The 21,837-nt window shown below is 37.0% G+C and overlaps 2 protein-coding genes across 6 annotated transcripts in view; one reads left to right on the top strand and one right to left on the bottom strand.

The window, feature by feature from the left end:
- The window catches only part of ppfibp1a (PPFIA binding protein 1a), a 131,403-nt gene extending 120,392 nt beyond the window's left edge, over nt 1-11,011 (top strand). For 4 of the 5 annotated variants that reach the window (XM_073869122.1, XM_073869123.1, XM_073869125.1 and 1 more), the window contains 14 exons: nt 151-254; nt 1,533-1,584; nt 4,136-4,286; nt 4,368-4,497; nt 6,695-6,826; nt 6,902-7,049; nt 7,136-7,244; nt 7,483-7,571; nt 7,647-7,766; nt 7,850-7,975; nt 9,027-9,215; nt 9,959-10,114; nt 10,639-10,704; nt 10,783-11,011. In XM_073869122.1, the coding sequence (XP_073725223.1) occupies nt 151-254; nt 1,533-1,584; nt 4,136-4,286; nt 4,368-4,497; nt 6,695-6,826; nt 6,902-7,049; nt 7,136-7,244; nt 7,483-7,571; nt 7,647-7,766; nt 7,850-7,975; nt 9,027-9,215; nt 9,959-10,114; nt 10,639-10,704; nt 10,783-10,863 (1,653 nt within the window). In that variant the 3' untranslated portion in view covers nt 10,864-11,011. The remainder of the gene's footprint in view (nt 1-150; nt 255-1,532; nt 1,585-4,135; nt 4,287-4,367; nt 4,498-6,694; nt 6,827-6,901; nt 7,050-7,135; nt 7,245-7,482; nt 7,572-7,646; nt 7,767-7,849; nt 7,976-9,026; nt 9,216-9,958; nt 10,115-10,638; nt 10,705-10,782) is intronic. The other variant, XM_073869124.1, reaches the window with a different exon arrangement.
- A 1,121-nt stretch (nt 11,012-12,132) lies between these two features.
- Nucleotides 12,133-20,729, bottom strand: cyb5r3 (cytochrome b5 reductase 3). Its single transcript, XM_073869114.1, has 9 exons — nt 20,556-20,729; nt 19,983-20,111; nt 19,831-19,903; nt 17,004-17,110; nt 15,688-15,817; nt 13,501-13,584; nt 13,332-13,417; nt 13,113-13,208; nt 12,133-12,946 (listed from the first exon to the last, which is right to left on the bottom strand). The coding sequence occupies exons 1-9, from the start codon at nt 20,571-20,573 to the stop codon at nt 12,770-12,772; spliced, it is 900 nt and encodes a 299-aa protein (XP_073725215.1). The 5' UTR covers nt 20,574-20,729; the 3' UTR covers nt 12,133-12,769.
- Between the last annotated feature and the right edge of the window lie 1,108 nt (nt 20,730-21,837).

Below are 21,837 nucleotides of genomic sequence, written 5' to 3'. Positions count from 1 at the left end.
GGATGTTCCTCCAGACTTCCTTTACGCCCCCTCCTTGCAATGCTTTTCATTGTGATGGAAATAACAAATTTGCCATAACCCTGGGTCATGTGTGCGTGTCATTGGTCCTGTGATATTGGCATGTTTAATGTTTTTGGTAATGTTTTTTAGCCTCAGTTGATTCCATGCACAGAACTTCTTCCTGAAGTCGACATCAGCGGAGTCCCTGAAGCCGAGAGCACAGCAGGACCTCATGCACAAAGAGTTACAGACAGGTTTGTTTACTTACCCTGAACATCCACAGGCTTATGTAAACTGTGTTTATTTACTTCTGTCAAAGCATGCTGAAAGCTGTACAGAAGTTCGATTTTCACAGATGGGTGTAGATTGAGGCTTAAACATTTTTTATGTAACATAAAGATGCAGGGTACGGATTAATCCAGGACTAGGTCTTAGTTATATGAGGACATTTAAGTAGTTTTTGGAAACATACCACGTCAGTACAAGATGATTAACCCTCATATTATGTTCCAGGTCAATTTGACCCGTTTTGATTTTTAAGCTGTCGGATAAACCAGTTAACCTGTGATTTTATTCTTGAAATGTTGTGACTTTTTCTCATTTATGGCCATAAACATGCATGCAAAGTTTAGACATGCTGATATGTTTTGAAGTGTACCAAAATAATTTTGTAACGATTTTGAGGTTCGCGGGTCAATTTGACCCGCATTCTGTTTTGCTCCAAAGCAATTTTCTAGACCTAAATTAAATATATATATTTTAGTGTTTGTTGTTATGTTGGTGTTTTACTATCCTGAAATGGGGGTAAAAATGCTTCTCCTCACTATTTTGAGTACTGAAAAAGACTTTTACAGACACAGATGGTAAAAGTGAGCTATGATTTCTATTTACAATTTATATGAAATACTACTTAAAGGAATATTCCATTTTCTTCCAGTCACTGTTTTTCTCATTTAGGGCCATGAACATGCATGCAAAGTTAGGATACACTGATGTGTTTTGAAGTGTTTTTTTTTTAGCACAAATAATGATTTTTGGTACAATTTTGATGTTCGCGGGTCAATTTGACCCATATTTCTTTGTTCCAAGGCAACTGTATAGACACAAATTAAATACATTTATTGCGTATATTTTGGTGTTTTACTACCCTGGAAAGGGAAAAGTGAGCTTTTCCTCACTTTTTTTTAGTACTGATAAAGACTGAATCCAATGCGGGTCAATTTGACCCGCTCCATCAAAATCGTAAAATCGAACACAATACAAGGGTTAAGGCAGCTCCAAACATGCACAAAAAGTACTTTACACCTCTGAAAATATCAGATTTATCTCACACTTATGTTCTCTTTATTACTTTTTAAAGCCGTAATATCACAAATCCCAGTCCCATTAAATGTCCATCTAAGAAACAAATGAAATACAACAGCAGTTAAAGTCATATGCATGGAAAAGCATTCAGAAAACAATTAATAACACATGCAAACTTCCTTGCTTTTGTGTGACAATTGTTTCATGTGTTTTATTTTGCTTTTCAGTGTCTCTGAAATACACCAAGCGGAGAGGCCTTGTTTGGCAAGCAGTAATGAGGTACTTGAATATTTTAGATTTTATTTAAAGCCGTGGAAAAAATTAAGAGACCACTCCAGTTTTGACTTTAATCATCATTTCTGGATGTATTGTGACCATTTCAGTTCATTGTCTGTTGAGTTTCAACAAAAGCAAACTTTAGGAGTGACATAAAGTCACCCAACAGCAAATGTAAAAGACTGAGAGCATGACAAGACCCATGAAAGATGTGACTAAAAATCTTTTAAAAAATCATTTTTAAATTTTTCCTAAAATACATGCAAAAACATTACTATTTGAACTTGTTTTCTCTGCAGTTTTGCAGATCAGAAAACACTGCATATTTTTGTTATATGACTGTTTTTACCATTTAAATTAAAAGCAAATAAAAATAAAAAACATTATTTGTATTAAGAATTTGGCAGAAATTTGTCCGTAGTTGACAGAATGAAAAAAATTATCATTTTACCTAAACACATTTCTATAAATAGGAAATCTAGAGAAACTGAAAGGAACCATTGAAATGGTCTCTTTTTTCTGCGGCTGTAGTTTAATAAAGTGTCCTTGGACATCATGATGAGCAATGCCTCCCCCTATTGGTATAATAAGGTACTACTAGCAATACTCAAAAATCATTTGTGACCCTGGTCATAAGAGTACATTTTTTGAAGTTGAAATTTATATAATCTCAATAAAATGCTTTCCATTGATGTATGGTTTGTTAGTATAGGACAATATTTGGCAGAGATGCAACTATTTGAAAATCTGGAATATAAGGGTGTAAAAAATGAATATTGAGGAAATTTAAACTCAAAAATAAAGTCATTAGCAACACACATTACTAATAATAAATAAATTTTTAATATTTATGGTAGGAAATGTACGAAATATCTTTATGGAACATGATCTTTACTTAATGTCCTAATGATTTTTGGCATAATAAAAAAAGATTATTTTGACCCGTACAATGTACTGTTAGCTATTGGTACAAATATACTTGTGCGACTTAAAGGGGAAAGGGAATGAAAAACCATTTTTACCTTGTCTTTGTTGAATAATGGTAGTCTACCCGCATTCACAAACATACAAAAAGTTCTAGACATTCTAAACATCTCAGTCTCATAGAAATTACTCTTTTAGAAATGTCAGCCAGAAAACAGCCCAATCTGAAAAACTGATACTTAGGACATCACAGGCATCTCCCTACCCCTTCACTTTAAAATAATTGGTTACATTTTTAGAGTGGCAGCAAAGTCAGCCAATCAGTAATGAGATTGCAAGTTAAGCCAGTAGGGGGAGCCAAATAGGTGCAAAACCACTTGTTTAAAATCCCCCAGCCTAATAGAGCTATCTGAAAGAGGTTTTTAGGAAGCTTCTAAGGCATTACAGACCCAAACAAAAACATTTTTTTTCTACATGTCACATCACAGAACAAGGATAAATACCCCGTTTAATCATTCTATGTCACCTTTAAAGCATAACTAAACCCCTGGTCAGAGCCTGACTCCACCCACTGGAATATTTGAAAAATGCAAGAAAAGTGGGCAGGTCCCAACGGAGATAGAGGGGACGAACTAAGCTTGTACCAAGTGTTTGGTTAGATCGTAACAAGGGCGTAGTAAGCTTGAACCTGCTTACATCACAAGTTATTTTTTGGACCCAACATCCAATAGGAAAATTCAACTGCAGTAGCCACCGTTCAACCTGAAGAGGGCAGCACTCGGACGTTTTTACACCATATATTGTAGTATTGAACACTTTATATCAAAATGTCAAAAAACTTACTTAAATCAATAAACAGCACTAATAAAGCATCATTCTTACAGATCATTAACAAAAAAAGTTGGTTTAGGGTTTAGTTACTCTTTAAAGGAAAACACCACAGTTTTTTAATATTTTACTATGTCCTCAACTTGCACGAATTAATACATACCTATCTTCATTCAATGCGTGCACCCAACGTCTGCACAGCGCGTCGTAAACGTGTCAGCACCCAGCTCAGCCCCATTCACTCCCCAGGATCATCACTCCTGACTCCTCCCCCTCTTGCTTAAACTTCCGTCAATATTACTGCAATATTACTGCTAAGTGCTCTTCCGCCATACAATATAGTTATCATTTTTATCTGCTTAAAATATCGCCACGTTTTATTTTGTGCCACCATACTTACTCGTGTAACTCCTCATGTAACAGTCTTTAAATAGGGAAAACATGAATGTGTTTGGTGGCTTCTTAATTCATCCCTGTTTGGATCCTAAGGAATGAATGGGGCTAGGCTAAATGCTAACACATTCACAACACCCTGTACAAAGATTAAGTGCATGCTTTAAAAAAATAGGGATGTATTAATTCATAGAGTTTGAGGTAAGAACATACATATATACATAAATATTGAAAAACTGTGGTGTTTTCCTTTAAGACTGGTTTTGTGGTCTAGGGTCACATTTGATGATTAATGAACTTGGTATCTAAATTCTTTGAATTGCAAAGAACTTGTGGAGGTTGATTGTAAATACTGCATTTAGTCTGTGTAAGGAAAGATGTTAATAATCTGTTGGAATCAATATGTCAGGATGATGCCAGTAAAAATGGAGGTTCAACGTGCGTCTCCCCAACTCATCCCAGCTCAGACAGTTTTGGCTCTAAAAAATCCCGTTCCTCTTTTGGACGAGGCTTCTTTAAGATCAGAGGCAACAAGATGACAAACAGCTCACCAAATCTCGGTGAGTTAAACACTTGTGTTATTTTCCTCTTGCCCTCTACAAACATATATGTAGAAAAGATTATTGGGTTTTTGTTGTCAGGTGAAGGACAGAACGCAGGAACAGAGCATTTGGATTTGGCTGGAGCTTCGCCACAGAAGCCACAAGCGTTAGAGACCCAATCACCAGAAGCGAAAAAGAAATCAAAAGGGATCATGAAGTTTTTTGGAAGGTCAGTTTTCTATTTACTCCTGCTGTTAGAAATGTCTGTAACATATAACATATGTCTGTAACATATGGGTGATTCTCACGAAACCATTGAAACACCTCGGCACTAATGATTTTAGCTTTAAAATGTGTAATATAGTAACATTAAAAGGCATCAGAATTAACACAATACTGTGTTCTACCTTGCACAATGTGTGATTTCAACATAAGGATTTATAATTGGAAATTTTATCTCATTTTCTGCTGAAATTCTCATTACCGCAATGTGTCCGGCTGTGTTTGAACATGCGTTATGTTGTAATTTAATCAAATTAACACAAAAATATTAAGAAAAAAAATAAATTGATGTTTTGCTAGACTACTTTAGATGAGAGAAAAAATATTTACTGAATATTCATGTATAATAATAATGAAGAAAAATTAGGAAAATGATGTGTCCATGCCTGATGTTCTCATCCTCCGCAACACTTTTTGAGAACAGTTTAAGCACACATACATAATTTTAATAAAGTTTGATTTTGAGTGACCAAGCACATGGACCAGTTACTTCAAGATGGCTACCAGGTAAGATAATTTTTTTATAGTTAATTTGAAATATTGTCTTGTCAGAATGCTTACACGACATTTTGATTATCATTACCGCAACAGATGCTTATTAAATGTTAATTTAATTAATAGAAGCATAATACTTTGATTTTAAATGCATGTGCAGAATCTCCAAATTATGTTCTTTCAGGTTTGTCATGTCATTTTGAAAATATGTCAGTGTTGATGTTTTCTGACTGTTGCGGTAATGAGATTTTTTTAGGACTAATTTTTTAAAATTATGTTACAAAAAGTGTTAAATGATAAGTAAAAGTTTTTAAATAAATGTTCCCATTTACTCCAGACTTTGTTTTTCAATGTCTGGTGGGAAAAAAAGAAATTTAAGCAATTTTTACATTTTCATGCTTGACATTTTTAAAACCAAGTTTTCGTGAGAATCACCCATATACACACATACATTGAGGAAAATAAGTGTTTGAGCGCCCTGCTGTTTTGCGGGTTCTCCCGCTTGGAAATCATGGAGGGGTCTAGAGTGTCATCGTATGTGCATGTCCAATGTGACAGACATAATCTAAAAACATCCAGAAATCACAATATATGATTTTTTTAACTATTTATTTGTATGATACAGCTGCAAATAAGTATTTGAACACCTGTCTATCAGCAAGAATTCAAAGACCTGTTAGTCTGCCTTTAAAATGCCCACCTCCAATCCATTTATTATCCTAAATTAGATGCACCTGTTTGAGGTCGCTAGCTGCATAAAGACACCTGTCCACCCCATACTTTTTTTTTTAAATTATAGCCGTTTCTCAATACCAAGTACGCCAAACTCGGACTTGTGTCCTTCGTAGTTCGAACTTGCAAGTTCAGACTCGGAAGAACGAACTCCTGACGCGAAATGCATTCTGGGAAACTTCGCTGTCATAAGTCCACACAAGTCTCCTCTGATGCATCCTCGATAAAATGGGCGGATCAAGAACACATCCGGGGATTTTATGTGAATTTGGGCTTGATGCGAACTTTGATTTGGAACAGTACTTGGTCCGCGACTGATGACGTTTCACAAGTCCACAAGAACACACGTACAGACAAGAACGCATATTGAGAAACGGCCTATGTCTGTCGCAGTGGACATGCACCTGCGGTGAAAGTTTCGGACCTTTCCATGGTTTCTGGGTGGGAGAACTTGCAGGGTGGCACAGTGTTCAAATACTTATTTCCTGTATCATTTCACTTTATTTATTATGACTCAACTTGTATACTTAAATGTTCTGATTTCTTTTTATGAATTCAACATTTGGCTTGATAGCTACATCTGGTGGAAATTGTGTCACAAGCCCACTTAGAAACCCCCTTACTGATAAAAATCCTGATGTGTCAAATACTTGGAAGAGTTTCGTTTTTTTTATTTTTCAGAAATCTCGTTTTTTGGTTGTGCATTACAATTAAAATCAATTCAAATGCAGTTGGTTTGTTTTGATTTAAACCTACATAACTTAAAAAATACAGCTAAGAGCACCATAAAACGAAATAATAACATGATAACATAATAATAAACATGTTTTGACAAAAATGTTAAAAACGGAGTTATCTCGTTTTGCAACGAAACTCTTCACTTATTTTCTGTATAACACGTCTGATCTTTCTATCAGGATGAAGAGAAGTCAGTCCAGCTCCGACGATCTTGACGAATCTCCAGATGCACAGTTTAGGAGAGGCGGAGTCAGAGCTACAGCCGGCCCCAGACTTGGATGGTCCCGTGACCCGCAGAGACGCAATAATAAGTAAATAAAACGAGAAATGAAGGCTAATTTTTTAGCCATGGTATGATTTAATATGTTTTATTGTCTTTCTCTCAGTGAGCAGGACAGCCCGTTTTCACGCTGGAATAAAGAGCAGGTGTGCGAGTGGCTGCAGGAGCAGGGGCTCGGGTCGTATATAAACCAGGCTCCGTGGATCCGCTCGGGAGAAACTTTATTGAAGGCATCTCAGCATGACATAGAAAAGGTAAACTAAACAAACCAGTCACATAATGTGTGTTGATATAGGTTATTGTACATGCACGGTATATGATGTTTTCTACCATACCTCAGGAATTGGGCATCAGGCATCCTTTACACAGGAAGAAACTACAACTGGCCCTTCAGGCATTGGGCACAGAGGAAGATGCGCTGGGAAAACTGGATTACAACTGGGTTACTCGTAAGTGACACCTATGATTATAATATTTATATAAAGCCGGGATGTCACGCTATCATTTTAAACGCGTAAGATGACACATCAGACACAAGACGACTCTGAGCCGGATCCATGCCAAAGTCAGCAGCTCCGGTGCAGATCCGGCTCAGAATCTGGGATCCAATCTGTGATCATTTAATTGTAATTGTATATAACCTCAACATTTGTCCATAACAAAAACATAATTGTAGTAATCTTAAAGGATGGCTGGATGACATTGGTCTGCCTCAGTACAAGTCTCAGTTTGATGAAGGACGAGTGGATGGGCGCATGCTTCACTATATGACTGTGGTAAGTGTTGCTCACAGCAAAAATAAAAAAGTTATTAAAGTTCATAGTTTAATTTCACATTGTAACTTTGGTCAGGATGACCTGCTCGGTCTGAAAGTAGGCAGCGTGCTTCACCACCTCAGCGTTAAGAGGGCCATCCAGGTTCTCCGCATCAACCACTACGACCCCGACTGTCTCCGTCGTAGACCAACTGAGGTAGCGCATGCTGCTGTGGTGACTCTTATGTGACTGAAGTCATGTGCGTATGACTGATTGCTATGCTTAATTTCTTCGATTAGAATAACCCAACACCGGCTGAAATCTGTCAATGGACCAATCACAGGGTGATGGAGTGGCTTCGCTCTGTGGATCTGGCCGAGTACGCGCCAAACCTGAGAGGAAGTGGAGTACACGGAGGCCTGATGGTATTAATAACAGCATACAGTACACGTTTTACTGAAACATATTTTTATGCTTAAAGGATAAGTCCATTTTCTTAAAAGAAAAATCCAGATAATTTACTCACCTCCATGTCATCCAAAATGTTGATGTCTTTCTTTGTTCAGTCGAGAATAATTTTTTTTTTTGTTGAGGAAAACATTGCAGAATTTTTCTCATTTTAATGGACTTTAATAGAGCCCAACATTTAATACTTAACTCAACACTTAACAGTTATTTTCAACGGAGTTTCAAAGGACTCTAAATGATCTCAAACGATGCATAAGGGTCTTATCTAACGAAACGATTGTCATTTTTGACAAGAAAAATAAAAAATATGTACTTTTAAACCACAACTTTTCATCTAGGTCCGGTCCAGTGCGACCTAACGTAAATGCGTAGTGACGTAGGAAGGTCACGTGTTACATATATAAAACGCACATTTGCGGACCATTTTAAACAATAAACTGACACAAAGACATTAATTAGTATCAGTTGACATACAACAATGTAGGAACGGTCCTCTTTCAAGACGCTTGTAAACACTGGGGCGGAGTTTCGCGTTCATCCTCTGTGACGTCATGACGTATTGCGTGGGGTCAGCTGGCGCATCACGACCGGATCTAAATGAGAAGTTGTGCTTTAAAAGTGTATATTTGTCATTTTATTGTCAAAAATGACAATCGTTTTGCTAGATAAGACCCTTATGCCTCGTTTGGGATTGCTTATAGTCCTTTGAAACTCCGTTGAAAAAACTGTTAAGTGTTGAGTTAAGTATTAAATGTTGGGCTCTATTAAAGTCCATTAAAATTAGAAAAATCCTGCAATGTTTTCTCAAAAAACAAAATTTCTTCTCGACTGAACAAAGAAAGACATTAACATTTTGGATGACATGGTGGTGAGTAAATTATCTGGATTTTTCTTTTAAGAAAATTGAATATTCCTTTTAATGTTTGTTAACTTGTTAAAGAATCATGGTTGTTGTATCGAGTATATTTACTTGGTATACTTATTAACCGTTGCATGTTTTCTTCTTAGGTTTTGGAGCCTCGCTTCAATGTTGAGACGATGGCTTTGCTTCTCAATATCCCGGCAAATAAAACGCTGTTGAGGCGTCACCTCGCCACCCATTTCCATCTTCTGATTGGCTCAGAGGCACAGATGCAGAAACAGAAATATCTAGAGAACCCAGATTACACCGTCCTCACTGCCACAGCTAAAGTAAAGGTATATAAAGACTTGGGTTTACTCAAACCTTTTACTCGTACGGGAGGGTCAGCTAGTGATGGGAGAAACGAAGCTTCTAATCAATTGAACCAATGATTCACTGTTTTAGCGCTCAACAACACCTTTAAATATGGCGCCACCTGCTGGTAAAAAAAACTTTCTGAATGAGATCTCAATCCTAACATTTTAAAATTTTTGCTAAAATGTTTTTAAGAAAAATAAATTTAACTTAATGCATTATGTAAAAGTTTCTTTTTTGTGTTTTTAGTTTTATTTAGAGCAAACACATCAACTCTCCTTTTAATTATGCATATGTTTGTCATTTCATCTGTCTATAAACAAAAAGTATGCAAAATTGTAGCACTATCAGTTAGAAGGATGAATGTTTTATGAACTTGCGTTATAAAACTGACCCGAATTCACCTAACCATTTTAGACACTGCTCATTTATGATAAACTCCCTCTAGTGGTGAATATCGGATTTTTGAAACATTAATGAAACCTCGTTTGCTAAAAATCACGCGACTTGGCCAGTTTAAAACTGATTCGATTTATAAATGTTTCGAGGCTTCATGAAGCAGTGTTTCGAAATGGCTCATCACTATGGCAAGCATACAATGCGCACATTTTGCGCATGCCTAAAAAGTATGCATGGTTACAAAATGCATTTCTGTAACCATGCATACTTTGTAGGCGCAGGTCACAGGAGTGTTAACTGTTAATATAACATCTCCTTCTTTTAGCCAAGGCGTTTGTCATTTGGAGGTTTTGGGACATTGAGGCGGAAACGTCTGGAAGATGCAGATGAGTATATCTGTCCCATGAATGTCGAGATGTCAATGAGCAGTAGCGCGCACAAAGACCTTTACAAAAATGAAGATCCGCTACAGCAAGTACAGGTATACATCATGATAAAAGTAAGCACCTTGAACCGAAACGTGCATATAATTTTTCAGGCTTATAAGTAGTGATGCACCGATGTATCGGCCACCGATATTTATCGGCCGATTTTTGATGAATTTGAAACCATCGGCATATCAGCAATAGCACGAGAAAGGCCGATACCGATTGTTTATTAATTAACTGCATGAAGAAATCCATTATATGTAAAAAATGAGTTAATGATGTTAATAAAATAAATGCTGAATAGCATAAACCACCTTTGAAGGTTGTCATCTTATATTTGTTTTAGCTTAATTTGTGCCTCTCTTATTATGTTGGTCAGTTGAATGTTAATTAGATCCAAGCCATGTTCAGTAAAAATTATTTGATGCAGAAATAAACTAGCTAATAGACCAACTGTATAGTATTGTATACAAGTGTTTAATATCGGTATCGGCCAGAAGTTGTCTGTTTAAATCGGAATCGGCCCAAAAAAATCCTATCGGTGCATCCCTACTTATAAGTGTACTTATGTGTGCAGATGGAGGAGTCTGAGGAAACAATGCAAAGGATCGGTGCATTCTCAGAAGAAATCAATAATCTGACGGTGAGGGCATCTTTATATAAAAGAAAAATAAGCACTGAATAATGTGTTATTGAAAATTCAATTGTGTTTTTATTTCAGAGCATGCTGAAAGAGGATGGATTCTTGATGGATGATGTTTCTCCCCATTCGCCGGAAGCGGACGCCACAGATGATGACTGAAATGTTGACTGTATGCTGGAAGCTGTCAATGTCTCAATGGCTTTGAAATGTTAACCAAAAGTCCAACGATGTGAATGTTATTGTGTTATATTTTAACAGCTATGCAAGCAAGTAAGCCTTAATAAAACTGTATTTATATAAAACTAAAGGCTGGCTGAATGTTTTTTTTTTTTTTTAGTTTTGGGAGAGGGAATGTGATATCAGGGGTCCCACATCTTAGTTAACTCCAAAGTAAAGGACCTTTCAAGGTCCAATACCCTCAAATTAAAAGGACTAAATGTGGGGACACATTTCAAGTGAGAGCAAGGTTACATCGTGTTACCTTTTAAGATACATTGTTACAGTTCCCTTCTGAGGGAACTCGTGCTGCGTCACTGCGGTGACACTTTGGGGACGCCTCCAGGGGTAAGTGCTTCTGAATGTGTATATCAAATTCAACTAATGGTGAGGCTTAACGATAAAGACAGGGGGACGCCGGAGCCAGGAAGTATATTGCTATCTGAAATATTGCCAAAGACGGCGTTACATGAAGGGAAAGTATGGCGAGGGAGACGCAGCGTCTCGTTCCCTTTCAGAGAACAACAGTTACATACATAACCTGAGATGTTTTCATGTATTTAGGGATGCACCGATATGGAAATTTTGGCGGATACCGATAACCAAGAACTCTTTATATTTGGTATTTATAGGCCGATAAATATTCATATTAATTTAGACTAGCATACTCTTCTTTAGCTTGCAACACGTGTCATCTTCGTGCTATGTCACAGAAAGCATCAATCAAAACTCCACATGGCCAGAAATGAGCAAGTGAAGTGGTTCAACAAACCAATAATCCATCATTTATCGGATTTCATTTATCGGCCTAATTTTGCTATCAGACCGATAATATTAAAAATAAGCAGTTATCGGCCGATAATGATATGTCGGCTGATATATTGTGCATCCCTTCATGTATTAAACACAACTATGCAAAAAAGCATTTTGGTATGAATCAACATCTGCATACAGAAGATATAAGCATTTAAAGTGACCAGTTTAGCACGTTTGCTTAAAAAGTCTAGAATTATTATGATATTATCCTACACTACACAGGGAATAATATGGATTTTTTCCCCAGAAAACTTGCATAAAAGATACAGGTCATTGAAAGTGTTTGAATCTATATTCATGTATATTTTCAAAAACTTCCCAGGGCCTTGAATTTCCCCCCTAGATTTACAAACTTTTAAGGAACTTTTAATGGGAACCCTGTGATATGATAAAACCATGAAACACTTTAAAGCTCATTTATTAATGAGTACGGTTTGTGTACTTTTATTCACCACAAGCATAACAACAGTTACAAATATACTAATTAAATGTACGTGATGGGATTAACACATAATTTTAGTTCATGCACCCTCATTTCTCTTTACATAAAGCATCTGCAAAATGCAAATTGACAAAATCTGCTTATATAGACAATTTTTATCGGTCCACATTGATATCAGCATATGCTGTTTGAACACTAGAGGGCGCACACATTCATTATTTGCCTGTGGGTAATGCATAACACAAATGTTACTTTTTTTACCGCATCTAATATCCGCACAATTCCATACCCCATAGCAAACATGTAAATAAATATTACTTTTTGCTAAATCATAGTGCATAAAATGACTTTTTTTTACATATATCTGCTTAAAAATTATACAAGGCTTTTGGTTTGCATAAAAGTGCATGCAGAGCTCGCAGTAGGTACATTTTGGGTATAGATAAAAGATCTTTGCATCATGCCGTAACTTTTTTCATTTAAGGTGCATTTAAGATATGTGGGGGCTATGCAGGCTTTGGAAATGTGTGGTTATATTTTTGAAATGAAGATGCATTACTGCAAGTGATATTCGACGACGCCCAGGTCTCTTTAGAAGGTGAAGCGTCTGTCCTCGGCGTGGCCCACCTTGTCCAGGTTGGGGTTGCATGCAAACTGGATCATAGGAGGAGGTCCGCACATGAGGATGAGTGTGTTGTCTCCGGGAGGAGGAAGGTGATTCTTCACCATGTCCTCACTGATGAAACCTTGGCTGTACGCCCATCCATCACATAAAGTCAATTATTTAAACACGTTCTGTATTCGATTAATGTTACAATGAGGCACAAAGTTTATGGACAGATGGACGGTTAAACCGTATTTGACCCATGCACTGTGGCCTTTTTTATGTAAGCTGGTTAAGAAATGTTGGCTAAAACAAACAGTTCTCACCATCTGGAGCCCTGTCAAGAGTGAACCACAGTTTGAAACGTGTTGGGTTGTTAACCAAGACTTCCTCTAACTCGGTCCGTAGCAGAATATCTTTTTCTGTCTGGTTGAGACGACACAAAAATATTATTTAATAGTATAAACTATATTACTTTGTACATGAGAAGCATTACATTTATTTTTAACAAATTTTACAATTCAAACATTGAAAGGCATCGTAACAAACCTGGTTTGCAAACAGTAAATAACAAACGGTCTCATCCTTTGGATCTTTCATGATTGCTTGGATTATCTGAAGCATGGGTGTTATGCCTAAAGAAGCAAAATGGGAAAAATGAGCACTGCTCTCCAAAAATATTAAATAAAAATGAAAAAACGTACAATCTGGTGCTCACCCGTCCCTCCTGCGATCATGCCGACGTGTTTTGCGGTTGTCATTACAGCAGGTGATTTTTTATCGGGTTTGATAGCAAATGAACCTGCAGTAATATTGATACTGTAAGCAATTATAATTTAGGCTAAATACAATACAGAAAATAAGGGTTTTAAAACCGATTTGTATTTAAATTGTGCTTTTGCTTGCAGATTTGCATTATAAAACTTTCAGAAAACATGGTTTGTTTGTAGCATTACTGTGGGTGAATTTTTTTTAGCAATCATTAAAGCAACACTAAAGAGTTTTTGCTCTTTGCTCCCCCTACAGGTTAGAAGCGGAATTGTCAATTAACTCTGTCGTAAATACTGCAGCAAAGCTGGCTCTGATTGGATTGTAGGTCTGCCGTAAAGCAAGTTTTTGTAGTTTTCACTCGAACTACAGGACCGCGACCCGACGGTTGGAAACTTCTTTAGTGCGGTTTTAGCCGATAGAGGGCTGCAAAGCGAATGTGAAAGTGCCATTCACCCTGTTTCGAGTGGATGAACGACTGAAACTTTTTTGGAAACGTTATTTTAAGGTAAAAAAAAACTTTTTGGTGTTGCTTTAAGTTCATTTTTGACTGTTTACTAGGGTAGCCATTTGTGCCAGTTTCGCCAGACAGGATTTCGGTGGCCTTCTCATATGTCATCAAGGTTTAAAGTGACACCATGTAATTTTTCAAACTTCATAATACATTTTCAAGACCCTTGTGATAGTACCTCGACTTTAAATAGGTTGAATGACATGTCTACCATAGCCTCACGGGGTCTGTATCACTTTTACTCGTATTTTAAAACTTAGGGTTTCTGGTAGTAACCAGAGCACAAAAAAAAACTACAAAATTCGACTGCTTTATGGCATACGTCACTTCCTCCACACAATTTGTTTTTAACGTGAATTTTGCTGGAGGCTTACTTAAGGAATGTAGAGAGCAGCTATTATTGTGTGACTCTGTGGCGCAGTCTTTAGTGTCACGGACCTATGACACGGGCGACCCGGGTTCGATTCCCCTTTAAGGCCATTTTTTTATATAAACTGTTGATTCATACATAAATACGATGTTCTTTATAAATGACGACGATTATCTTGCATATAGTTCCCTGTATTCACATGCGGTGTTCGCGTATTTACCTTTCTTTTACTGTGTCTATGAAATTTACATTCCAATCCAGGATGCAATAGCAGTCAAACTTGCTCAAACTCTCACAGTGTAAAACCAAACCCTATTCATTCACCAATCAGATCCGAGCGTTTCTCTCTTCTCCCTTCCTCATTTGCTGCGTTCCGCTGTCACTCGCGTGACATATTACAAAGCGGCAGACTTTAGGTCTGCTTGGACCACATCGGTTTACTTGGATTTGGAGCGACAATTTTCACACAAAAGAGAGGAAAAACGAGCGCCATTGCGGAAAATCCTGGTGGCGAGGGAGAGAGAGAGGATGCAACAATATTTGTTTGGGAAAAGGCAAGGAAATACTTCTGGTCGTTTCTGAATTGGAAGGCTGCAGCCTCCGGAGGTCAAATATGCAGGCTGCATACGTCATCAAGCCTGGTTTATTAAGGTAAACTGAGCAATACATTCGCAAGTCATAAGCATACTGCAACAATTTACGATTAACTAAGTATAATAGTCAACTTTGTAATTGTTAATATTGTGAAATAAGACAGTCTTGATGACGTATACAGCTTAGAAATACAACATCTGGAGGCTGCAACCTTCAGATTGAGACATAGCTTCTGCCACGACGAGTTCCTCATCAGAAAGTTGTAACATGACTGCGTTTCTCCCTGTTTAGTTTAGTTTTTAGTTTAGTTTTAAGGTTGGCCAGTTCCTTTCCTTTGCGACAGTGCTGCGGCGCTTGTGAGCTCTAGGGGCGCTAGAAGTGAAAAATACATGTCTAGCACCCCCTAGTGGCCAAAAAGTTTCATGGTGTCCCTTTAATATTTCAGGTTCAAATTCATAAAAGCAACCATTACATTTCAAGGTAAGAATGAAACTACAATGATTGTAAATAAATCTTGAATTTCTAATGTATTTTAACTAAAATGTGAGAACCTCGATGATGTATGTGGTTGAGCAATGCGACTTCCGGAAGACGCACCCGAAATCCTGGCCGGGGACGCGTCCGGCGAACTGGCACGAATGGCCACCCTACTGTCTACAGACCTTTGCCTTCATAAACCAGCAGTCCATTTGGCCCACGAAAGTCAATTGTGTCACCGATACGCAGACTCTCCAAGTACTGGGACATCTTCCCACCCTCAGGAAACTTTGGATGGACATTTTTGTAGTAGATCTAAAAATTAGAGACAGAATATGAAATGTGTCATCTTTATCCACAAAATCCAATGAGAAAAAAAAATAAAAATTGAGTCAGCTTTAACCTACATTATATTTTACTATTCAATTTGAGCCAACAGTGACTCGTGTAAACTAATTCTTTAAAGTAGTGATGCACAGAAAAGATTCAGAGTTTTTAAACAATCGACTAATGCTAATATCTGCAGTTATTATTAATTATAGGCCGATATGTCCATGCATTCCTATGTTTTCCAGTATAAAATACATCAATAATTTACAATCTCTACTGTTATCTACTTATTACAATAATCAATAAATTACACCGAATTAGTGTTTATGTATATTACAGCTATTAAAGGCGGGGTGCATGATTAAAAAAAACACACTTTGGAAAAGGGAGTCGGCCGAGTACCAAAACACACTTGTAGCCAATCAGCAGTAAGGGGCGTGTCTACTAACTGACATCATTGCCTTGGTTGCATATGTGTGGGGCGGGTCTATCAAAAGAAGGTCCAGATTCTATTAGGGTAGGGCCGTGTTTGTTTAAATAATTTCAAATGTCAAGATTGGTTTCAGAGATCATGCACCCCGCCTTTAATGCATGCCAGTACATAAATGTAAAGCCTGGTTTATAGTCGTGCGTTAGCTCTACATCGTAGCTATGCCGTAGGTTATCCGTAGCCTGTGCGTAGCTCTGCGTAGCCTGACGTGCGCCTCACAAAATTTTTAACAGCGCGTCAGTTCTACGCGGACCACAAGTGCTGTGATTGGTCCACCAGAACCCGTCCCGTCAGGTAAAAAAAACTACGTCATAGGTATTTTTGTTTGCGACGGTGAAAACAAAGATGAACCAAGTTGAGGAGTGATTTAACTCAAACTGCAACAAAAGTCGCTGTTTATTTACTTCCATCTTTGCTGGTCTTCTCAAATCATACACAACAAGTTGCTGTTTCTTCTTCGTTTGTGGGTTAACTTGCCAAGCTTCTTCTTCTTCTTTGACGGTCGCGCTGCTACTGTGGTTACATGCGTGGATACTGCCTACCAGCGGTCTGCGTGTGTGTTTGCACGTCGACGTGGACGACGACGCAAAAGTATAAATGAAAACACCATCGCGGCTACGCTGTAGGATCTACGCACAACTATAATAAGCCCTTAACGCAGATAATTATTATATACATTACCTTCACGACCAGATCGACAAAGCCTTTGTCATCATCACTAGACACTGGCGTGTAGGGTCTCACCACGAGGTTACCATCTATCCTGGCCGACAAGTAGATGTGTTGACCTACAAATATACAAAAAAATGAGCAATTCCAGCATTATGGATGTGACATTTTCAGTCAAAAATATAAATATGTCTTAGAAAATGTGTTTATGTTGAACATTTGTTTATATTTTCCTAAACCCCTGATGAGTCTAGACATCTGAAAAATATCAGTCTATACTCATGTTTTCTGTTTTATAATACATGTGTTATGAATGTAAAGAAAAGTAGGGGAGAGCGGGGCACAAAGTCACTCTTTTTGGCTTTGGCTCAAAAAAATATTTAATTTACATTAAATTTTTTACACATCTGTGCTACAAATGAACACTTAAAGTTTGTTTGTGGGACATACCGTTATTATACAATTACACCGAAAGTGACAAAAGAGAGCAAACGTAACAACTTACATTCACATAGGTGGGGTTCATAACAAACTAAGGGGCTTGTTGTAACACCTGCTAAAAAATTTAGTTTAAACACAAACAATTCAATCAAATTCTGTCTATATACTAAAGGTGGATATTGTTTATATATCTGTTTATAATAGATTGATATCCACGCATTCATCCATCCATGATCCTTCATCTAACCAGCCTTGTATTAAGCATTAATGCATATAATTATATAATATAATATAACAGTTATAATTTCGATGAATAGTATTTACATTGTTTTCATTTCATTATCATTGTATACCTGAGGCTTCATTGTAACACTGTGTGACAGCTAACCCCGCTGAGTACAAATGTTTTCAAGCCCAGCTATCAGTTACTAGAATTTGCTGACATGTTTCAAAATTGTGTTAAAGGTGCAGTGTGTAAATTTTAGCGGCATCCAGTGGTGAGGTTGTGAATTGCAACCAACAGCTCAGTCCACTGCACCCTTCGTTTTGAAACGCATAAAGAAACTACGGTAGCCACCACTGGAAAAACATGTAATTGACGGAGACAACTTAGTAAAAAGAAGTTAAAGCGTAACTAAACCCCTGGTCAGAGCCTGACTCCACCCACTGGCAATATTTGAAAAATGCAAGAAAAGTGGGCAGATCCCAACGGAGATAAAGGGGACGAACTAAGCTCATACCAAGTGTGTGGTGAGATCGTAACAAGGGCGTGGTGAGCTTGAACCTGCTTACGTCACGAGTCATTTTTTGGACCCAACATCCAATAGGAAAATTTGACCGCAGTAGCAACCGTTCAACCTGAAGAGGGCAGCACTCGGATGTTTTTACACCATATATTGCAGTATTGAAACACTTTATATCCAAATGTCAAAAAACTTACTAAAATCAATGAACAGCATTAATAAAGCATAATTTTTACAGATCATTAACTAAAAAAAGTTGGTTTAGGGTTTAGTTACTCTTTAAGGCCCATTAAGGGCTTCTGTAGAAAATATGGCGGCACAAAATGGCGACTTCCACGTAAGGGGACCCTCTGTGTATGTAGACAAAAACGTCTTATCCTAAGGTAATAAAAACATAACGGTTCATTATAAAAGGTCTTTATACACCCCTGATAATATAGTTTTGTATATTATTTAGCATTTCTGTCAAGAGATCCTTCTACAAATTACACACTGCACCTTTAAGTTATGGGTAAGACAGTGATTAAAATAATATAAGGTTGGATTTGGTGACTTACACACACCCAACTCAGGAAAAAAAAATAAGATGAAGAAATTTACTTTCATGCCTCCAAAAAAACTCTTTGTGTAACACCAAAACACATAAAAAACTTTTCACAAATTCACAAGAGATTGACAGTAAGAGAAAAAGACCAAAAGCAAAGATTGCTCAGCCCTGTAGAAATATGTCAAGTATCCGTGTTGCAATTAACCCCACGTTAGTTTCCGCCCAGCTCACCCCTACGCAAGTTTTTGGGTGATAACAATTAAAATGCACAAAACAGAAGCAATAACACAGCTCTTCAAAGAACAAATCATATATTCTAGTTTGATTTTTGCATGTATATTTATAAAATAAATGTTTAAAAACTTAAACAGAGACCTCACACTGGTATTTAAGCCAACAAATATTGACATCTGAGATATCGGACCGGTTTAATCTTACCATAAAAAAATTATTAAAGGGGCCATGAAAATACTTTAAGATGTCAAACAAATCTTGTGGTGTCCCCACAGAGCACATATGTGAAGTTTTAGCTCAGAATACCATATAAATAATTTATAACGTGTTAAAACTGACACTTTGTAGGTGTGTGCGAAAATTGCCGTTTTGGGTGTGTCCTTTAAAATGCAAATGAGCTGATGAAGTACAAACACTGAGCACAATGATGGTGGTTTGTTAAAAACTGAAACTCATTTGTGCTGTGAATTATTTTCTCTCTCTCTCTTTCTCTCTGCGCTAAATGGCAGTGCTGTGATTGGATAGTGCAGATTAAGGGGTGGTATTATTATAATAAGAGCTCCTTATGACATCATAAGGAGAGCCAAATTTCAATGTGCTTGTAGAGAATGGTTTACCAAAACTAAGTTACGGGGTTAATCTTTTTCACATTTTCTAGGTTGATAAAAGCACTGGGGACCCAATCATAGCACTTGAACATGGAAAAAGTCAGATTTTCATGCCATGGCCCCTTTAAAAACATCTGGATAAAACTTTATCTTTTCATGGTAAGGTTGACATTTGCATGGAATTGCTCAAATGCATTAAAGCCCCCATAAACAAAAACAAAACTAAGCATTCTCAAGTGTATACTTAAAATAGCATGCATACTTACCAATGGGAAGTCCAAGGACATGCTCTGGTGATTTTAAAGCAAACCGAAACTTCCTTGTGTCATGGCTAATAATCTATAATTAAAATAAATGATAAGAACTTAAATGGTTTATCCATTAACAAATACCATCACATTTAAAACACTCTCATTACCTCTTTGTCAACAAGACGCAATGGATACTTCACATTGGGATCCTCGAGTGTTATAGCAGGTTTTCTTTTTTTAATCCCAAACAATCTCAGGAGGCAATCCACGAAGCTTTGGATAGTATCAGTGATAAACTGCAATAATGCAGATGAAAATAAAACACATATGCTGAAACCTAACCACATAATAATAGGCTTGCAAACACATTTACGCATAAAAAAATGGGTGTGTGCTGCACAGAGGCTGTGAAATATTTACAATCCTACAACAGATGAAATAACATTTTACAAACTTTAAAGGGAAGACTTCAATACAATCTGTAGTGTACACACATAACACAAGCTGTAGTCTGTATATTTCAACAGATAAAAGTGTGATATGAACGTATATTTAAGGTCGTGCTCAACTTAAACGTCACATCTGCGTTACATTTTCATGTCTTGTCTTTCCAAACTTTGACAAACAGCACATGTCTGCACAAACACCACAAAAACTTGCACTAATATGTGCACGCTCATTTCTATGCATATGCGACAGCTCAAACCAAGAAAATACCTTTATCTCGATTAAATACTCACCTTTACGATGAAGGACATGTTCTCGTGCAGTGTTTACAGGGATTGTATTAAAATATGAAGATAAATATGAAGGCTGGCAGCACAAATGTATTTTTTAGGAAGTTTAACGCGCTGACGCACTCTTTCCGGAATGAAGCTAATTCCCGCCCTCTCCAAATTCTACGCTCCTCCTCCACAAATAAAAACACGCCCCATCGTTTATCACAAGTAGCCAATCAGATATGAGGAGTATGACGTTCTTCATCCTCATTGGACAAATGTACCTTCGATTATATTGTTTGACAGCAAGCGTGAAACGCAGCTGTGGATGGACTTTTGTTGATGGAATGACTAAGCTCTACATCATAACCGAATGGAACGGTGTTTTTATTGTAAACTAAAATGTACACAGATTTTATAATAGATGTAATAAAACATATAACCTAATAAAATGAAAAAGCTGAAAGAGACGATTATTATTATAACAATTATTAGGGGGCAAAACGCAATGTTTCATAAAGAGAAAAAAACCAACGCATTTCTGTTTTGGGGTGGAGGGCGATATTAATTTTACAATTGAATGTATACTTTGTAGTTTCACATTCTTATGGTCTGTTTCCCTCAGCCACGCCCCCTTAAACAACGAAGCGCCTGTTGACAAGAAGATAAGGATGCTCGTGCACGTACAACAGAGATACACAAACGACACAAGGTCGACACAAACGATGCATTATCTGTAAAAATTGTGATTTTAAAGACTATATTTGCAACTGGTTTCACAAAACACATACTGAATATTTTTGTGCTTTCCCCTTAGTTAATTTAGAAATGCAATTGCGTGATTTGGCCACAAGAGAGCGCCCTATGCCCTACGATAAAATCCTCACATTGTACTTCTGCTCCTTTTCTGTATGTTCCTAAAAATGTTAAAACCATTTGGGTGACCGTGTTTAATTTTTTGACTTTCCATTGAATGACACTGTATCACCTTCAATTTCAACATTTGCTGATATATTAATGTATTGTAAAGCCTCCTTACAGATTTTCAATAATTTAGTTTTTCAGTACACTACACTTAGAACGATAATTAATTTGCACTGGACATTTAGAATCTGATGTGACAGTGGAGAATGATAAATGTTACATTATCGCCCATAGTAACGTTTTTTATGTTATAATATGTCCTTTATCATTTAATATATCCAAATATCTCCATTCCTTTTGACTCAAAAATTATAGTATAGGAAATATAGGAAAGGAGCTGCAAAAGGCACATTTTTAAAGAATAAATGGAATTTAGAGA

The sequence above is a fragment of the Misgurnus anguillicaudatus genome, chromosome 1 (genome assembly GCF_027580225.2).
Source record: "Misgurnus anguillicaudatus chromosome 1, ASM2758022v2, whole genome shotgun sequence".
NCBI classification, from domain to species: domain Eukaryota; kingdom Metazoa; phylum Chordata; class Actinopteri; order Cypriniformes; family Cobitidae; genus Misgurnus; species Misgurnus anguillicaudatus.
The sequence above is the reverse complement of the archived record's forward strand: the minus strand, read 5'-3'. Positions and strand labels throughout refer to the sequence as shown.